Source organism: Pelecanus crispus, chromosome 18, assembly GCF_030463565.1.
Source record: "Pelecanus crispus isolate bPelCri1 chromosome 18, bPelCri1.pri, whole genome shotgun sequence".
Taxonomy (NCBI): domain Eukaryota; kingdom Metazoa; phylum Chordata; class Aves; order Pelecaniformes; family Pelecanidae; genus Pelecanus; species Pelecanus crispus.
In genome coordinates, this window is record NC_134660.1 from 3,986,121 (window position 1) to 4,005,696 (window position 19,576).

The window sequence follows — 19,576 nt, forward strand, 5'->3', positions numbered from 1 at the left end:
AGCCAACAAGCTGCAGCATCTGTACGGTGCTGAACCGGCCGTGCTGAAACACTGATGTGAGCTGGGTATTCTTTCCACCTTACTCCACTGTGCAGCGTAGATACGCGTGAAATCACATCAAGCACTTAACAAGTGGTGGTAAGGCTTGGCATCATCCACTTAACCTGCAGGGGAAGGAGGAGTGTGGAATTAGCAAACCTGGATATTTGTGTCCTGTACAGCTAGGTAATCAAATTTCTCTTCAGTGTGCGTTAGACAGCAAACCTCCCTCCAAAAGACACAGTATATGCTTTTAAAAATTAATGTAGGGTTAGAAGGTAGACTCTTCTGTTACTGTCTCCCCCTTCTGAGTATTAAGAAACTGTCCAACCAGCGGGCGCATGCCTGGAGATATACAATTATTGTTGACTGTTAAAAAATAAATGAAAGGGCTTTATCCACATCTTGGATGATGCCTTTTCACCGACTCCACTGCTGTAGTCCTTTTTTTGCAAGAAATATCGAAAGTATAATACTCTTTTGGTAATGGATACTTAGGGACAAGGAAATATTTTGATAAAGTTTGGTTGACCGGTGAAATTAATCTCAAATCGTTCCGCCCATCTGATACTTGCTTTCCATATTTGCAGTGAAAGTGGTGTGCTTGATTTGGGAGGAAATTAGAGGGAAGAGAACTGTAATCCTCTTGAGTTCTGGAAAATATGGCTTCTGAAATAGCACAAAGCACCTACTGCAGCTAGGCACGGAGCCTTCTTGGAAAGCATTAATGAAGTAATGTCAAGACTGATAGTGTGAACATCTTAAAAATACTTGCTTATGCTTTAGCATTTGGTGAAAATACTGAAATTAAACTTCAGACAGACTAATAGTTTATTCAGTTCTCCGTCTAGAACTGAAGCAAAACACAATTGCCAGTTATTACAGACTTATTTTCTAAAAACTCAGCAACTGCGGGCTACGGTTTTGTAGTGACAATGCTTTGCTGAAAATTAGGTGTTGAAATGACTGACCTGAATGATAATACTGTTCTTATATAACAGAATTAAATTCAAATACCGATTATTTTTGAGAAATGACATTAAAAATAATAAGGGGGGGGGGAGTCAGTAGCATAGCCCCACTTTGAGCTTCTAATGCCATTAGCAATTAATGTTGCTGATTTCAAATCTTTTCTGTCCATCAGAAACACAAGAGCTGCACTGAAATCGTTTACGCTTCTAGGGAAGGGTCTTTCGAACAGCTTCTCTGCTGGTTCGGCGGTAAGCAGGAACTCCGGTGGGCTAAGCGTGGTTTACTTGGAATACTTGTTTTCTTTCAAATGCGGACTGAGGAGCAGCATCTTCACACTCCTTTGTTAAGAGCTGACTTATCTTAGGATTTCCTTTTAAAATCCCTAGCGCTGCCGGCAGCTCGGCTCTCAGTGGGTGACTCGGTGCCGCTCATGTTATTATTCCTATCTCCGGCAGCCTGAACTCCGCTACCAGGGCATTATGGTGAAACGGCATTTGTAAAGAAATGGCATTTCTAAAGTCACCACTCATCCTCGCCTGAGGGTCTCTGAGCGCTGAGCAAGGCGCTGGCTGCAAACGGCTTGGCGCAAAAACCCGCCACCACCGCCCCGCCCCGGCCGGCACTCGCTGCTCTGCTTCCTCCGGTGCCCGCCGCCCCGGCCGCCAGACCCCGCGGGGCTCAGCCAGCCGACCCCAGCTCTGCCCCCCGCCCCGGTCCCCGGTGAGCTCCGCCCCGCTTCTGCCTACCGGCACAGCTCACCGCCAGCTGCGCAGTCCCGCCGGCGTGTTCTCTCGCTCGTCACGGCTGCTCCGCCCGGTCTTCCCCTGCTCTGCTGGCAGCTGACTCCGCTCCACGGGAATCCGTGTGCGCCCCGTTTCCCAGGGGCTGCTGCCCCGCCGTCACCCCGCTGCATCCTCACCGTGCCCACGGAGAGCCTCGGCGGCCGGCAGCATGTCTGCCGTGCGTAGGAAGTTTGGGGACGAGTACCAGGTGGTGGGTCCGGCTCGCAGCGGCACCCGCAGAGAGCGGCAGCGTTTCGTGGACAAGAACGGGCGGTGCAACGTGCAACACGGGAACCTGGGTGGCGAGAGCAGCCGCTACCTCTCCGACCTCTTCACCACGCTGGTGGACCTCAAGTGGCGCTGGAACCTGCTCATCTTCCTGCTGACCTACACAGTCGCCTGGCTGGTGATGGCCTCGATGTGGTGGGGCATCGCCTACCTGCGAGGTGACCTGCACCGGGCCCACGATGATGCCTACAGCCCGTGCGTGGCCAACGTGTACAACTTCCCCTCCGCCTTCCTCTTCTTCATAGAGACCGAGGCCACCATTGGCTACGGGCACCGCTACATTACCGAGCGCTGCCCTGAGGGCATAGTGCTCTTCCTCTTCCAGTCGCTGCTGGGCTCCATCGTCGATGCGTTCCTCATCGGCTGCATGTTCATCAAGATGTCCCAGCCCAAGAAGCGAGCCGAGACCCTCATGTTCAGCCGTGCTGCGGTTGTCTCACAGCGGGATGGCAAGCTCTGCCTCATGTTCCGTGTCGGCAACCTCCGCAACAGCCACATGGTGTCTGCCCAGATCCGCTGCAAGCTGATCAAGGTGAGGCCTGGCGCAACAGCGGGCGGGACGGGGCACCTGCGTTGCGGTGGGCGATGCAGGCAGGGCAGGGGCCAGGCACAACCATGTGCCCATCGTGCGGGAGCATGGGGCTTCCCCTGTCCGGCCCCTGGCTCTGCCCTGCCCCAGGGGCAGCTGCCCTGTCCCTCGGCACGTGGGCCAGAGGACATGGCCGGGGCGGTTATGAAGGGCTTTGGAAAAATTTGCCATGGCTGCCCGTAGTGGGAGCCATGAAAGAACCAAGCAGGCACAGGGAAAAAGACAGCCTCATCAGAGAGCTCCCAGGTGCATTCCAGTGGATTGTGAGGCTGGCAGGAAGCCAGTTTGGTCAGGAAGGATGGATGTGTCGGGGTACAGGATAGCTGCAGGGAGGGATACTAAGGCATGCCCCTTAGCAGGTGATGGCTGGGAATAAGAAACTGATTATACCCCTTTTGTGGTGACATTAAATTAGGACAAAGATCAACCTTGACCTCCTCTTCCCCTTGGGGAAACTTGGGGAGCTTTAACTTGCAGTTTCTTACCCCATGATTCCAGCCAGTAGCCTCTCAGCATTTCAGAGGGATTGTGCAGGTGCTTTAGTGGAAAGGCCCTTTGATTGTCACCAATATCTATTTATTAATCACTGACAATGGTCAGCGAAATTCAGAATGCAAGAAAACTGGAATTCAAAGATCATGACCAAAAAAATAAGGAAATCGTCAGGAGACAGTAGAGTTTGGCATGCACAGAAGTCTGGAAGAGGCATTGGGCAGGAGTAGAATGGAAGGAAAACACTGCATGCGGCATGCCGAGACGAAGCAATGTAGCGGCTTAAAGCACCTACGTCTTGTCACGGGAGCAAGCTTGATGGGGAGCATCAGAAGCTGATCCCAGTGATGACGTTAATTTCAGAATATCATATTTGAATGTCCTAAATGTTCTGTATTCTCTATGGTGATCCTCTCTTTGGAGCAACTGTTCGGCCATTTTAATAACCTGCAGAAACAAGCATGATACAGTAGGTGACGGGACAATGGTAAATGCGAAAGGCAGTTTTCCTTCTGTTCTGTGCTGAACGCTTGACTGAGCTATTAATTTTTCTTGCCGCAGAATACCATTTAAAATGGAGAATCTGCTAAGATTCTAACAGAGGTTGGAGATATATATATATGTGTGCGTATATATATGTTTGTGTATATATATGGGAACAAGCTGTCAGGAGTTACAATGGAGCAATTTTTGTAGGAATTGGAAAGCCAGCTAAACCATGATTTTTGTTGATCTGTAACTATTAAAAACTAGCAGAAAGCCTCCTCTAAAGTATTTAATTCCATCTGTCATCCAAGACAGAATGCAAGTCAAAGTGGAATAAAAGAGGTGTCACAGCTGTGTTTTTACAGTGATAGTAATCTGCTGTAAACTTCTTTTGAATTAAGACACTGAACACACAACCTGGTGTGCTTTATGCTGCTAATTCTGTTGCTACACAGTGCTGGTATGCAGATGATTTGGGCAGAAGACACAGGGACATTTAATGGACCTGCTTGACCAATTCGTCTTACGATAGCTGTTTCATAGACTAGACAATGAATCAGTGAGTAATACTTGATTTCTTTCGAGCAGTCATCATGCCCATGACTTGTCTTCACGGTGCTTTGTGGCCTGTGGCAAATACAAGCTCTGAACACAGGAAAGTTTAAAAGTGAATGTTTGTGTACTAGGGGCCCCCCGCAGTCCTTGTTGCAAGGCGTGCTGTTAGTTCCCATGTCTGTAAATCCTCCTCAGTTCGTTGAGGTGCCCCTTGAACTGGACACACCATTGCAGCAGTCATAGCGGCCGTTCCGGCAGCGTGTGAATTTACATCAGCTGCTTTGAAGTGGCTTTGTGTGTCCTGTAAACTTACGGTGAATGTGCCGGAACTCGCTTACCATTTATCTTCAGCGAGTTCTGCCTTTTAGTGATTTGTGCTCTTTCCGCTGTGCTTCGTGCAGTGCTCTTGACAGCTGATCTTGCTACGCTTCTCCTGCACTCAATTAGATAGCTAGAATTTTTTTTACTTGTGTCACAGTGAAAGAATGTGAAGAAATGTCTTATCACACTCCTGTACTTGAGATAGGAGCCATATTTAGTACATAGCGTTGCAGTGGGACCAGTGGAGCCCTGAGGATTTACATTTGTAAAGAAAGTACACCAATCTAAGTCTGTCTGAATGGCGTTTACTGAAAGCGTGATATATGCCCCAGGATATTTGGTGGATTACAGTGGTGCCACCACACTCTGCTGGCTTTTTTTTTTTTTTTTTTTGGTCCAGGGAACTGCCCAGCAGCATGGTGTAGTGATGTCATGGAAAAGTCTGGGGCCCTTTTTGGACTGAGTTGTGGAGAGTTTGGAAAACAGAGTTACAAGACTAAGTGTGCATGTTTCAGCAAAAACTTCTCCAGAAACCTGAGTCTTTCTATTTTACATTGAGTGCTCTAGAAGCAGGAAAAAGCAAACTCTGGGGGCAAGAAATAGAAAGAAGCTGGTTAGAACTAGCTGCTGAAAATGTGCAGTTCCAGGTCCTGGCCTTTTCAGTGTCACAATGAGCTGTATTTTTCTGCCTGTTAATTCCTGGACCTCACTAGTGTGCCTGAGCGATCTGGTGATAACAGCAGTAACCAGCATCCACCGGAAGGCGATCAGTATTGATTTCTTTAAAATTAGTTACGATACCTATTTTTATCTTCTCTTGATGGGACTACATATGTCACTGATAAACAAGCTCCTGTTGGTGTGTAAAGTGGTCTGTAAAATGTTTCAGCTAGTAGTGTAGGACATGTTGATTCAGAAAGCTGAGGATTGTAAAATCATCATAACCTGTTTTCAACATGTGCTAAATCATAGTTTTAAAAATAGAATTGTGAAGCATAGTAGCCATAGAGCCAGTGCGCTTTGGGTTATGACCAGCAGGCACCTATTCTTTGAGCTGTACTAGTGAACAGCTTTGAATAAGCTGAAAGCAAACAAAATTGTAACAGGAAGTTTGCAGATGGCAGATGACAGGCATTGCAAATAAGTAAGAAAACCCATTATATTGTCATCTCGATAACTCGATAAGCAGGGCACGTGTGGAAAGTGCAAATGATATATTTTTTAATATCACAGAATCATTCAGATTGGAAAGGACCTTGGGAGGTCTGTAGTCCAACCTCCTGCTCAAAGCGTGGGGAGCTAGGAGGTCAGACCAGGTTGCTCTTGGCTTTTTCCAGTCTGGTTTTGGAAACTTCTAAGGACAAAGACTGCACAGCCTTGCTGGGCAAGCTCTTCCACTGCTTAGCTGTCTTCATGGTGGAAAAGTTTTTTTTTTTTCATCCAGTCCAAACTTCTCTTGTTTCAACTTAGGCCTGTTGTCTCTCTTGCTCCCACTATCCACTGCTGTGAAGAGCCTGGCTCCATCTTCTTGATTACCTTCCTCTTAGGTTTTGGAAGGTTGGTTAGATCCCCCTCTGTGCCTTCTCTTCTCTGGTCTGAACAAGCTCAGCTCACTTGGGTCATATTTACAGCTTGGGGCAACTAGACTGTATTAAAAAGTAGCAGTCATCCTGAGAATTATCTAAGCTAGAGCTCCAGGTATAGCGTCACTACCAAAAACCCATACAATTCTTTAACAGCGGTATCAAAGTAACAAGTTCGTATTACTTCAGTAACGTAATATATAACAAATGTTCTTGCAAGCTGCTAGTCTAAGAGTGGGGCAGAAGCGCAGATAGGTGAGATCAGAGGTTTTTCCTCTCAAATACCAGAACTGAAAATACAGTAGTACTGTATGGCAAATTAGCACATACCAGTTTAGCATTTTCTAGATTCCCGAGTTTCTCTACGATGTACTGCAATATTAAGCTCGATGGTCGTCTGTCTTTTGTATCCTGCATTTTCTACTCCAATGCTTAATTAGTCCACCTGGGTATCAAAACATAATTATGTGAGCTCTCTAAACAAGTGAACTGAAAGAGGGTTAATAATAATAATAATAAAAAACCTGCATTGTGTCCAGTTAAAGAAGGGTGTGCATAAGCAACAGGGTTTAAAAAAGTGCTGAGAATGAATAAAGGATAGGGGTGAAGACTCGAAGGACATAAAATGTTTGGTCAGACATAAAAACAGACCAAGTGATGTTGTAATGGAAGTCTGTCTAGTAATAAGAAACAAAACAAAGATCCAGTGGCAGAAAGTTAAAGGCGGAAAAGTCGGGACACAGAAGGAGTTTTTTTTTTTTCCTTAGCTGCAAGGCAATTAACCTTTGGAGCAACTCATCCAGACCTTTGGATCTCCACCTCTGGCCACATTTAAAATGAAAGCTGGGGCGTTTCTAAGTAATTGTGCCCTTGTTCAAGCATGTATTAATCTGTGGAATTTATTTGGCTTTGTGTTATGTGGGTGGTCAAAATAAATAATCACCAGTGTTCCTTCCAGACATTGCTGACAGTTTATAGTCCTCTGCTCTGTTCTGTGATCCTTTGACTAAAGCTGTATATATGCAACAAAGGTTGCTGGCTAGGAGTCTTAACATACTAGGGCTATTAAGCTATCTTCATTCAGGTTAATTTCTTTTTATTTAACAAATAATTTTCCTTTAAAAATTCTCCATGCCCTGCATAAATCAGTCCTGTATGTAAGATACCGAATACCTCAAACACAACCTTTTGCTTTCTCCCAGATCTGTAACCTCTAATCATCCTCGCTGGATTTGTTTACTATTGGGTGGATTTGATCGAAGACTCTTCCACAGAGAAAAATGGTTTGTAGATGAAACAGTTCTTAAGTCATTCAGGCAGCAATTTGTGCAAATATGCACATCTTTGTCTAGGTAATTGTATTTGATAAAACTTTGGGAAATGTGAGGTTTAGGTGTTGGTTCATACAGCTCAGGTTGAGCCTTGTTACCTTGGAGCAAAGATCATACGTTGCCAACCACTTTCTGCACCCGCTGAAAGAACAGTAGCCAGGCAACAAAAGCAGTGGCGTAGTCTGCAGCTTAGTTCTGCAGGTTCCCTCAGGAAGAAAGAAAGGATGTTTCTGCAGTAGTTTGATCACACCTTTGCATATAACAGAGACTGTCACGATTGCTATGTAGTAGTGATTTTGATCGCTTTTATTGTATAGCACTGTCTTTTACCTTTCAAAGCACAAATAAACTGTGAGAATGCTTTTACAGGCCCTCAGCTGGTATTTTCCCTGCCCTCGCCAGTAGTGGAGAAACTGGCTCTCATGTAAGGGAGGACTTGGTTATTTAGATAGGAAGAATTTTTTTCTTTTCCTCAGCAGAAAACCAGACACACAGCACATGAATGAAATAACGCATTGTATTTAATAAGGAGCTGTACTCTCCCAGCTACCTAACTGGTTATGTACTCACCAGTAAATATCAAGCAATTGAAAATTCATCATTTTTAAGACAGAGGTGAAGCGGAGAGACAATGTGAAGGTACACTAGTTGCTTAGGGTTTTTTTTTTAAAGACAGAAACTTTCTTAAAAGAGTACCAATCAGATCTAAGTCAGCGGCAAAACTGCTAGCTTCGGCTTGCTCTCAGGACTAACGGATGGAGTTCCCAAGCAATGGAACCAATACGTTTGCCAATACCAATGCAACACAGTTAAAAGTATTTAGTAACTGTGGAATAATCTGTCATTTATTATCAGTAGTCGGCTTGCTAAAGAATTAAGTGCTTTCTAATCAAGCAATAAGCAGAAAGGATTTAAAATAGGATTTTAAACAGACTCTGCAAAGCTTTTAATTTTAATGGGCAATTTCTACCAGAGACCTTTAAAGCGATCAGCTGAGCTGCCTGGCCAACTGATGTAATTTTTAGTTACACGTTGAATACCAAGAAAATTTGAGGGGAACACTAGGGGCGGGAGGAAGCTATCATATCGGTATTTTTATTGGACCCATGAAATGACATGAATAAAAACAGGGCACTTGGCTTAATAATGATCATAAGTTCATTATTAAGATCAACGTACAGTAGGTGGTCCGTGCAAATTGGCACGGGATGACGGCATTGTTAATGTCAATTCAGATGCTTTTGTGGAAATGTCACTTACCAGACATACTGTACAATTAGTGTGATGCTTACCTTTGAGTTAGTACATCACAGTGTCTGCCACACAAAAATTAGTAATGTATAAAAATAACAAAATGTGAATTCACACAATGAATTAAAATGTGCCTGGCTTGTAGATTTTGTTCTCATTAACGGGAACTTTTGCCACAGGACGTTCATGGTGAACATCTGTTATAAGGCATGCAGTGTGGTACCTGATGTTTTTGTCAAAATATATATATCTCTCTCTTGTAGTAAAGTTTGTAGATGATGATGAGATCTAGTGGCATGATAAGAAAAGTCAAAATTGGTCATATGTAGTAGCCTTATAATATTTGGCATTACTTATATCTCTGTTATGAAGACCCCAGACCTAATACATAGATGATAATGTTATGAAAGAGGCAGGTTTAAACTTCATTGCATTGCTTTTCATGTTTTGCCTCACACGGTGATTACTAAATCATCTTTTCATCTTTAGTCCCGACAGACACCTGAGGGAGAATTTCTGCCGCTAGACCAGTGTGAACTGGATGTTGGATTTGGAACTGGAGCTGACCAGCTGTTTTTAGTTTCCCCATTAACCATCTGTCACGAAATTAACTCAAAGAGCCCCTTTTTTTGTCTCTCACAAAGATCACTAAGAAGCGAGCAATTTGAAATAGTTGTCATCCTTGAAGGAATCGTTGAAACTACTGGTAAGATTTAGAATAACATGCATGCTCTAATTTTTAGTCTTTGTTTTCAGTCCTGATATTTTTGGCGAGGCAGCTGTTAATCCTTTCAGGATGCTAATCCTGGATGCTCCAGAATATTCTGCCGTGTGCTACAGAGCTTCAGTGGACTTCACCAGCTGACAGGAGACCTCCCTTCCCCACAGGAGTCTGCATTGCCGATGCCCAAAGTGGCCAATACATCCAAGAAGAGATGCACCCTGCCACTCTTGAGCATGGCATATAGTACAACACCCTTACGGACTCCTGTTTTAAGGACCACCACTCCGAAAGAACGTTGAACATTAAAGATTGCCAGTGCTGCAAAATCACTTTCAGCCTAGCTTGCGTTAAATGGAATGCAAAATAACAAATCCAGTTTTACAGTAGAAATAGAGACCACATAGTTGCAAAGATTGTAGGGACATGTGGTTATCGGCAAATATGAGCAGGGCTTTTGTTTTTTTTAACTTTTTAACTTTTTTTTTTTTAAATTCTGATACGGCATTGTCCAGATGACAGCTGACTTTCTGGCCTTAGTCTTTTGAGGACTTAATTCTTTTATGAATGCTGTGACAACATGCTGCAGTTACATAAGAAGCTCTGCGTCGAGAATCGATGTGTACTGTCGAAGTCCAAACCATTCAGTAGGTTCATCAATATTCTGATCTTCCTCTCCCTTCTTTTGAGGATTTGTTAAACTTTGATTAATCAAGGAGCATTTTCATCCTTCTTTCAACAAGATTACCGGTTCCCCGGTTCCTGCCTTAGAAACAGTAATGTCCTTCTGTCGCAGGCAAGTGCAGTCATCTCATGCCGGACAGGAAACAGAACTGACCCATTACTATCCACGTGCTGGACCTAAACAAATACACAGTCCGCTGGCTGGCGCAGAACACTCTTTTGTGTCAAGTGCAGCAGTCTTCAGATCGCCACAGAAGCCTCTTCTCATCCCGCAACTGAACCATGTAGCTTAGATAAGCGTGCATTCATAACCGCACGTAATGCAATTACCTAACCGGGTACCGCAAGGGAAACATTTTACACTTGTCTGAGAATTAATGTAGCAGTAACTGAAGAGCAAATCGGAGTTTGGGCTTTCTGACTGCTAATTCTGCCTCTGAAGAGTACCATGACAGGAAGTCTTAAAGTGCTACTCACCTGGGATATTTGTATTAATTATCATCAGCATGGTTCTGCTGAGAGCGTAACAGATTTGTTGGCTTGGTTAGAACACATTTTAGCTGTCAGTTCACACACGTAAATACTGCCGATGATGTATGTTTGCACTGAGTGGAACAAATTCTACAAGCTTTACAGCGGTACCTATGTCTTAGCATGGAAGACAGCTGCAGCGTCTCTGCACAGCTTTTGTCTTGACATACTATTTGGAGAAAAAGTAACGTAGCCTATAGAAGGAATGGAAGATTAAATTTTTCATTTAGCTTTGGCAGAGAATTCTGTAAGCCTCTGCCAAGCAACGGTTCTTTCTCCCAAGGTGACTTCCAAGAAACAGTATTACATACAAACTATAAGATTGTTGTTGCTAGCGAGCTAATACTTTCTTAATTTTATGGTTTGCTTTTATCACAAGCCATTTGCTCGGTGTGAGTTGCAATATTTAATCCAAGATTTGTATAAAAATCTAGTCAATCAATTAGAGGCATTGACTGTCAGGAGATTGACTAGGAACAATCGCTTTATTTTATAATCTATACATTTGTTAGCTTACAGGCTACAATTGACTTTTATCTGTCAGCCTTACCTTGTATTTTTTGTTCCATATGCCGGTCTACTTGCTCAAATTAGAATGCCATGCTCTTGTTTCTGTTTCTGTAGGAATGACGTGTCAAGCTAGGACCTCTTATACAGAAGATGAAGTTCTTTGGGGTCACAGATTCCTCCCGGTAATGTCCCTAGAAGATGGCTTTTTCCGTGTCGATTATTCTCAGTTTCATGCTACGTTTGAAGTCCCCACGCCTCCTTACAGTGTTAAAGAGCAAGAAGAAAACCTGTCCCTATCATCTCCTTTGAATAGTCCCGTCGATAACAACAAAACCAGAAGAGAACAGGTTTGTTCACTTGACTGTATTGATATTGCAGGAGAGAAAAACAAGCTCCCTTTTAAACTTCAGAAGATTAGCTCGAGAAAGGAAAACCTTCCAAGAAGAGCCCTGCGAATGAGCTCCAGTAACACAGAGAAGACTTGCAGTACCGGAGATCTCTTGAAAATTCAAGAAATAAGTCCCATCTCTGATGGTGAAGACAGCGATGATAGGATACAGCTGAAAGCCTTCAAATTAAATGCTGAGGCTTTGACTCAGTCTACCGGTGATCTGGAGTTACAGAAGAACCCTCCAAGCATGTGCGCTCTAGAGATGAAATTGGAAGATAATTTTCCTGCCAAACTTCGAAAAATGAACTCTGATGGCCTCTCTTAAGAGCAGAAGCAACAGGAGTTGTTGCTGATAAACTGCATTTGAGACTGCTGACCTGAAAGAGTTGTCTTACACCTAAAGTCATAATTTGGTTTTGCCACTTTCAGGAAGAATGATCCTTTTTGTATAATTGTTCTGTACAGATCCAACCTAGGTAGCATAATAGAACTTTGAGGGGCAGTAAGGTTAGACTGTCGTGCCAAAGAGATCGCTGCCCTAATGATGTTTATCGGCATGCTCGTTGCAAATCTACATTGTCTTCCATGTATGCAGATGCTTTTCCATGAAGCAAGGACCAGATCCTTAGTTGCAGAGTGAAATGGTCAGAGATCAAGCCAAAAAGGGTGTAAAACCAGCTGAAGCACAGTTTTATGCAGCTCAGATCTCGGGCTGTTCCTGATGTATAGGTTGTTCCTGCAGAATGCAGGAAGAATCTGTGATGCTGCTCGGTCGTAGTCCAGTTCTCTCAGTGACCCCGCTGGACGGTGGCCTTCTGTGCAGCCTAGTGGCACGCATCCTTTCTCGAGGATTGTGGCACGCCAGCTCCGTGCCCCCAGAATCTGGATCATTGTCATTCAGGTAAAGGAGGTGGCTTGCGATAGCCATTTGTGTCGTTTGACTCACACGAGCTCTCATAAACGTGAGGATTACTTATCCTGTCCAAAATTAGACCCCAGCGTTCGATCGGGTGGATCACATGTTGAGTTTTAACAACCATATCACCACTTGCTGTGAAGGGAACTTGAGGTCGGTAGCTCGACTTAATGGTATGTCTCGTACCTCAACTTCATGAAATTTTAGTTTGCAGACTCCTCGTAAGTAAATAAAAGCAAAGTGCTGGATAATGCTCAGACATTACAGGAAGGGACAATAGTACGTACACATCTCAGAGTTTAACTAATGAATGGTGAGGGTCTTTGATGTTGCTAATTTTTTTTTTTTGTTGCCTTTTGAATGCCTTCTCCATTTATGTATGATTCTCAATAATTTTGTAGATTTGACATTTCTAATATTATGCAATTTATTGCAGGGTAGTTTTAACATAAATAAGATACTGAAAGAAAAGGCAGCACATGTCTGTAACGTGTTAAGTGTGCAGCCAAGAGAGGGCTTTCACGTTTTTGAGCATAATGGAGCATTCTCTCAAAGTGCTTCTGCTAATAATGGTGATTTACTTTCAGTTGTTAAATGACTCTTTTAGAAGATTATCCCTGGAATATGGCAACCAAATGACCAAAAAGATGTCAGTGAAGGTTTACACAGAGGTGCTGGTATTTTGGTATTCGGTATCTCTTTAAATGTCATACAGCTTTTTCTAAGTGACTGGCCCTGAACAAGAGGGAAGAATGCTCTTCTGGTTTTAAAACAGATCTTGCATAACCGAAAGTACTGTTTGCCTTACTGATGATCAGGAAATGGCGAGAACTAGACGCGGAGTTTCTTAGATTTCCTGGGGTTCTACACCAGGATAATCACGTTACTATTCAGCTGTTCTGCTGTCCATCTCAATCTGTGAGAGAGGTCTGTTTTTTTCCGGCTGGTAGCGAGCACGCGTAATCAGAACTTGCTAGTTTGTAAAATATGATGGGCAGTAGCTCAGCGTTAGGGTGCTTATCACTAGCAGAGCACTGCCCGGCAGAAGGATCAAATTCTGCTCTTGTTATGTGGACAGAATTCAGTCAAATTTAAAAGGGGCTGTTGTGGCCATATCAATTGCCAACGCGTGCCTCGATGACTAGAACGGAGCGGTGAAGTGACCTATCCAAGCCAGGTGTGGCTTGGCTTGCATAGATCGCTATTTCTTGCTTTTGGTCTCCTGCCTATGGTGTGAAACTGGAAAATGGTATTTTGCACAGGGGTAGAATTTGCTGCTTGTTGTTCTTGTTTGTTTTCAACATGATTTCAACTTATGTGCTGAAATTTGTATTTTCATTTATTAAATGTATTTAGTATGGGATATTTAGATGACAGTGTGAAGTCTGGATTGATGATGACCCTCCCCGCTCTTCAGAACAGCCAGAATTAGTATAAAATAAAATTGCATCCAGCTTAGGTCTCAAGCATTCTGGCGAGTCAGTCAGCTCAGAGTGCACTTCTAATAGACACAGAAACAGTGAGCGAAAGTACCCCGTACCTGCTTTTCCAGTTACGTGAAAGGGTGTTTCGCACACGTTATGCAACTGTCGGACATGTAAGGCAGTAGTATTCTGCGCTGTGTGTTCTGGAGGATGGTCCTCAGCTGTTTCCAGTTTTCCCAGTTCTGGGCTGCTCCTGTAGCTGCACAGTAGATTTAGTCGTGGCCTCCCGAGACTTTCCTGTAGACCAGTCTCAGCACTAAGCCGAATCGTCACGCTCTAAATGTATTACATGAGAGCTTGCGAGCCATATGGTGGTTTTCTGCAATGCGCGCTGTGACAAAAATAATTGTTGAAGTACTTCTGGGAAGCCTACGGCGACTGTTCCTACTGCATGAAGCAGAAAGATGTTTTCCTCAGACTGAGGGCTCCGGTGTGCACCTCTCATAACGCTGTTACTATTACTCCTCAAGGAGTGTATTTGCTCTGGAAGAGAGTAAGGATGAAGGAGTAGGAAAGCAAACTCTTAAAAGCAAAATGACGGAACAGGGTGCCCAGACATACAGGAGGGTGTGGAGGAAGAACGCAGGCGGCTTTGCGTGGCCCCGGGAGGACACCAAGGGGCCCCTAGTGACTGCGGAGCCGTGCGTGACCGAGGGGTCACCAGGAGGCCGGGTCAGGGGGCAGGTCAGGCCCCGAACTGGAAACCAGGTGGGAGCGAACCGTCCCCCAGCTCCAGGACCACGCAGGACAGACCGCGCAGGAGCAGGGAGCACTACATGCCCTCACTTTCTTGGTGGGCAGCCCAGCTCTGAGCCCACTCTGTGGCTACAAAGGCAATGCCGCAGCCGGGGGCTCCAGTGGAGCGTGCCACACCAGCATGGCAAGCGTTGGGGCTCGGGGGATGCCTACCCATGGGGCCGGCCCAGCCAGGCTCACGCGTTTCGGCTGCCCGCCAGCTGCCACCTGATGTTGGGTGCTGGGTGATGCAGGCCGTCAAGATCACAACACAAACTTTCCCCTGTACCACCCAGCGTTCAGTTCCATGCTCTGATCTGAGGTCTCGGTTTGACGCCGTGCGGGCATGGCACACCGTGCCAGACCCGTGAGGTGGCAGGGAGCCGAGGCGTGAAATGTGCTTTCAGGCTGCTGGGCTAAGGCTGAGGCAGAAGCTCAGATGGGTGCAATCAGGGTTTTTCCTCTCAAATACCAGAAATGAATTCTATCCTTGAAGGAGAAAGCTCGAGGGAGCCTGACAGCTGCTCAGTGACTTGCCACATCAAGGGCAAGGGCAGGCGCTGACCCTTCCCCTCCAGACTGACGAACGCCTGTCCCGTAGCAACCGTTCAGGTTTCACAGATGGGGAAAGCTTAATGGCACCAAGCCCTGTGGAAGCCTCAGTCCCAAGTGTTGTTTCTGTGTACTAATTAATAAATGCTTTGGTTTACTCTTTGTACTCATGGCTGTGGCTCCTGCAGTTCCTTTGACTTGGTAAGCACTGGTGACAGTCCCCGAGGGAAGGAGGTTACCTGCTGTGTCTCGGGGGGGAGGAGCTGGTCCCATGATTTCTTGACCCCTTTGGGATCACTGGGGGTTCCCAGACAGCCCCGGTGCCGTTCACAGGGCTGCAGGGGATCTCCCTTGCCTTGCCCCTTGCTTGGGGCTGTTGGCAGCGTTTGCCATCGGCCAGGGCCCCTCCAGGGCTCTGTGAGGTCCCCAAGCTGCTGCTGGTTGCTGTCGGTGCCCTGGGTGCACCCGGGGTCAAGAATGGAGTCAGCGCCAGCAGTGCCGGGAGATGGGATTTTGCCACAGGGTCTGGCAATGGCTTGCAGGCCACTTCCCAGCAGGCAGCACGGCCTTTTGGTGCGCACCATGGCCCTTTGTGTTTGGGTGTGCCCAGAGCCCTCTGAACTCCCGAATTCCTGTTTCAGTTTGCCTCCAAGTCCTGCTGTGCAGCCCTGTGTGTGCGCTGCAGTGTGCCGCAGCGGTTCCTGGTTCGCTTTCTCCCATCCCAGAGTTTTCCCGGTGCTTTCCTGGTGCGCGCGGTTCCCTTTCGGTGTGCCCCGCTCCCCCTGCCTTTGCCTTTTCTGTGCCCCCAGAGTCCTATGTTTTCCCTCTCACCTGCTGATGTCCCGTCCCCCCCCCCCCCCCACTGCACCCCAGAGCTCTCCCTCGGTTCTCCTTTCCATGCACCCCAGAACCCTTCAGCTTTTGGCAAGCCCTGGTAGCCACAGCTGTGCGGGCAGTGTTGCAAATCCGCAGGGGGCCGGGGCTCCCAGCGCCGGGGCTCGGCCCGCGGTCAGCGCAGGGCGGCGGGGCCGGGCCGGGCGGCGAAGGGCAGTGCCGGGGAAAGCCCCGCAAGGGCCGGGCGGGCGGGCGTGGGCTGGGGCGCTGCCAGGCCGCGGCGGGGCACGGGCGGCGTCGGAGAAGCGCGGGGGGCGGCCGCGGGAGGAGCGGACCCGGGAGGCGGCCGCCGTGCTGGGGACCCCGGCGCCCGGGCCTGGGCCCCGCGGGGGCGGGCGGGCCCGCCGGGCGGAGGGGCGGGCGGAAGGGCCGGGCGGGCGTCCCCGCAGGGGCACAAAGCGCTCGGGAGGCGGCGGCCCGCGGCCGCCCGGGCCGTGAGGCCTCCGGTAGCCGGTTCCGGTCGGGGTCGGCCCCGCGGCCGGCCGGGAGATGCAGTCTTCCGGCCCCGGGCTTCCGGTCGGCCATTTTGATCTGCGGAGCATGCCGGGAGACGTGAGCTTCCGGTCGGCCATTTTGGTCTGCGCGGCACGCCGGTCTGCGTGATGATGTCATACAGGCTTTGACGTGCGCCGTGACGTGCCGAGACGCGTAGCCGGTCGCTCAGCGGGCGGGGCCGGCCTGCGCCGGGCTGGGAGCTGCGGTTCCGGCTGCCGCTGCCGCTCGGGTGCCAGGCCACGTAAGCCACCGGGGGGGAGCCGGTTTCCCCGTTTTTCCCCCCGATCCGAGCACCCGTGTGCAGCCGGGCGTCGGGGGCGGGGGGGCTGTCGGCGGTGGCGGCTTTGCCAGAGATCGGAGCTGCGGGGCAGCAGCTGTGAGGAGCGGCGATACGGGAGGGGATGGTGCAGGACTGTCCTGGTACGGCAGCAGAAGGGAGAGGCCCCAGGGAAACGTGAACAGCACTGTGGTTGCATAAGGAGCCCCCAGAAGGCGCAAGACACCCAGGAACAGCCCCCCACACCCCCCCAGCAGCTCCAGCATCACCCCCTTCAGGGACATTTTAACTGCACCGAGCCTGCAAAGGTGCCGGCTGCTAGAGGGTCCCCAGTCACCGCTGATCAGCTGCTTTTCTTCACCAGGGCAGGGACTTGGCGATGCCTCGCTGCTGCTGCTGCTGCGCTGTTCCCAGGTGCGGTGTGTTGAGGTGCACCCTTCGTGCTGCCCTCTGCTCTGCCTGAGCGATGGCTGGCTCACAGCAGGCCTGCAGCTGAGGGCTGTGCCCGAGGCCATCGTTCCCCAAGCAGCCTGCTTGCGGCCGTTCAGCCTGGGACCGCCCGATGACACCCTCGCTCTCACAGGGCCTCTGTACCTGGCTCAAAACTTCCCCCGAGGCACTCGTGCCCCAGAGGAATCCATTGTCCCTCTGGGCCCCTTAGGATCCATTTGGGATACTCAGCTTTACCGCAACCTTCCTTGTGCGCCACAGCCCTCTTCTAGTTCTGCAATCTCCTTTTGACCCCTCTAGTTCCCCTAGAGCTCCTCCCGAGGCATTCATTGTGCCACCGAGCATGCTGGCTTTGCTCTGTCCCCTTTAGGGCTCCTCTACTGCCCAGAACCCTCTCCTGAAGCTGCTGTTGTGCCCCCGAAGCAGCTCTTGCGCTGCTTGTCCCCTCAGGACCCCTCTACTTTCCTCCCAACCCTTTTGGAGACTTTCACCGTTGCCCTGAGCATTGTCTCCACCCTGTATCCCCTCTACGATGGCTGCAGTGATGCTTGAGTCCTATTAGGACCCCGCTGGATTGCTCAGTGTCCATTTATTAAATTCACTATCCCTATTTTTTCTTGTCTTACCACCCATCACTTAAAAAATGTTCTATGTCCTCTTTTATCCAGTTCACTATCTTTATTTCCTTAGTGCCCTCGCCTTTTGAATTTTCTGTCTTCATTTCTCTTCCCTCCAGCCGTGCCTGTTTGTTCCCTGCCCTCTGATGACATGTTTACTTGGTTCAGATCCCCTCTGGATTTAATCTTTGTGTCCCCAATCCTTTTTCTGTCTCCCTGGCTCCCTTGGGACATTTTTTTCTGCCAGTCACGACGCCTCCCCAGACCTTTCTTGTGCTCCACATCCATCCTGTGGCACTTCGAGCTGTAGAGCACTCATTTGTTCCTCTGCGTAGCTAGGATTCTGTGTTCCGTCCCCGGCCACCCGAGACCATCTGTACTCTGCTCAGATGAGCACCCCAGTTCCTCCTTGTTGCCCCAAGCCTGCTTTTGTCCCTCAGTCCCCCTCAGCACCCCTCTCCTCGCAGTCATGATGTCTCCCGCCACCTTCCTCGCTCTCCACAGCTCCTTGTAGCACTTTATCTCCCTTTCTTTCTTGTTCCATCAGCCTCCTGTCTGTCTTTGCTACGCAGCACTCCTTTATCTTTCTCTGCCATCGAGGGTGTCTCCGTTTGGTGCCTCTCACTGTCAGCTGCGGCATGCCAAGGTGCCCTTCTGGGACACCAAAGCCCTCACTGTGTCTCCAAGCCTTCTTTTCTTACCCTGTCCCCTCCTAATTCCTCTCTGTAACAATGTCTTCCGAGTCCTTTCTTGTACTCCGCAGCACTCTTGTAGCACTTTAGCTCCCTTTCGGTTTTTTTGTGCGCTTCAGAGCACTCTTATCTTACTCTTTGCCATTTAGGATGCCTTCATCCAGCCCCCGGCCCCCTGACGACACTTGTACTTTGTTGAAATCCCCTTTGGAGTTCCTAATTGTTATCTCTGAGGCAAAAGAAATGGTCAGTGGTCCGTAGCTGACAATTTCCACTTGCAGCCCAAGCCTCCAGACGTTTCCCTCTCCCAGCCCCGGCTCAACCACCACCTACAGACTGGCACGGTGAAGACTCAAGTCAGGACCACACGCTCCGTATTTACGGAAACGAGAATTACTACAGAGTTACTTACTTCCGAGAGGGGTGAGTGGGAGGGGAGTCCAGGAGAAAACATACAAGCCCAAGGTGTGAATCTCATGTTCATAAAGCAAATGCTACCACTGAAGACAGCGAGTGGAAAGGAAAATGAAGGCATCAGCTTTGGGAAAGCTCCTCAAGCAGAGGTAACCAAGAGATTCTAAGTTCCTCCTTCAGCAAAGGCAGGATTTTCAGGTTCGAACACACACGAGGAAGGTGTCAGGAAGCAGCGGGAGGTGGTTATTTCTGGTTCCACAAGACATTTTTGTTCTGGGACAACTTCACTTGTCTGGTTCTCATCTCTTCTGGAACAGCACACAAGCGCCACGCATGTACTTGTTTCATGTGCAGGGGTTTCTATTGCATCAGCTTGTTAACCCATTTATTCTTATTTGCTCACATTTTACATTAAGAACTATTCCAGTATTTAATTGACATAGCAACTAGCTATAGCGTGGCCTGGGAAAAGGGGATTTGAGGGAAAGTTGCGGTCAGGGCCCTGGGGGGCCACCATCTCAAGG

General features: G+C 48.0%; 2 protein-coding genes across 7 annotated transcripts in view; one reads left to right on the forward strand and one right to left on the reverse strand.

Annotated features, from left to right (window-relative positions):
* The first annotated feature begins 1,962 nt into the window (after positions 1-1,962).
* On the forward strand, positions 1,963-12,812 carry LOC104034281 (potassium inwardly rectifying channel subfamily J member 3). Of its 6 annotated transcripts, none has more exons than XR_012831746.1 (4): positions 1,963-2,613; positions 9,179-9,395; positions 9,926-10,057; positions 10,207-10,648. XR_012831746.1 is itself a non-coding variant. In XM_075722901.1 (4 exons), exons 1-4 carry the CDS (start codon positions 1,963-1,965, stop codon positions 11,849-11,851), a joined length of 1,470 nt encoding a protein of 489 aa, XP_075579016.1. In that variant the 3' UTR covers positions 11,852-12,812. The 6 variants fall into 6 exon arrangements, 4 of the variants coding, with proteins under 4 accessions (XP_075579016.1, XP_009485506.2, XP_075579017.1 ...); XM_075722901.1 differs by lacking the exons at positions 9,926-10,057; positions 10,207-10,648 and adding exons at positions 4,733-4,741; positions 11,250-12,812 and having other exon boundaries at positions 9,188-9,395; XR_012831747.1 differs by lacking the exons at positions 9,926-10,057; positions 10,207-10,648 and adding an exon at positions 7,310-7,390 and having other exon boundaries at positions 9,179-9,214.
* A 5,071-nt stretch (positions 12,813-17,883) lies between these two features.
* The window catches only part of MAP3K3 (mitogen-activated protein kinase kinase kinase 3), a 37,083-nt gene continuing 35,390 nt past the window's right edge, over positions 17,884-19,576 (reverse strand). The window contains exon 19 of the transcript XR_012831744.1: positions 17,884-19,357. The gene's annotated coding sequence lies outside the window, so the exon portion shown is untranslated. The remainder of the gene's footprint in view (positions 19,358-19,576) is intronic.

Coding starts and splice junctions, on each gene's coding strand:
- LOC104034281 (XM_075722901.1), top strand. CDS start 1,963: ATGTCTGCCGTGCGTAGGAAGTTTGGGGACGAGTACCAGGTGGTGGGT. Junction 9,396..11,249: donor AGGAATCGTTGAAACTACTG/GTAAGATTTAGA, acceptor CTGTTTCTGTAG/GAATGACGTGTCAAGCTAGG.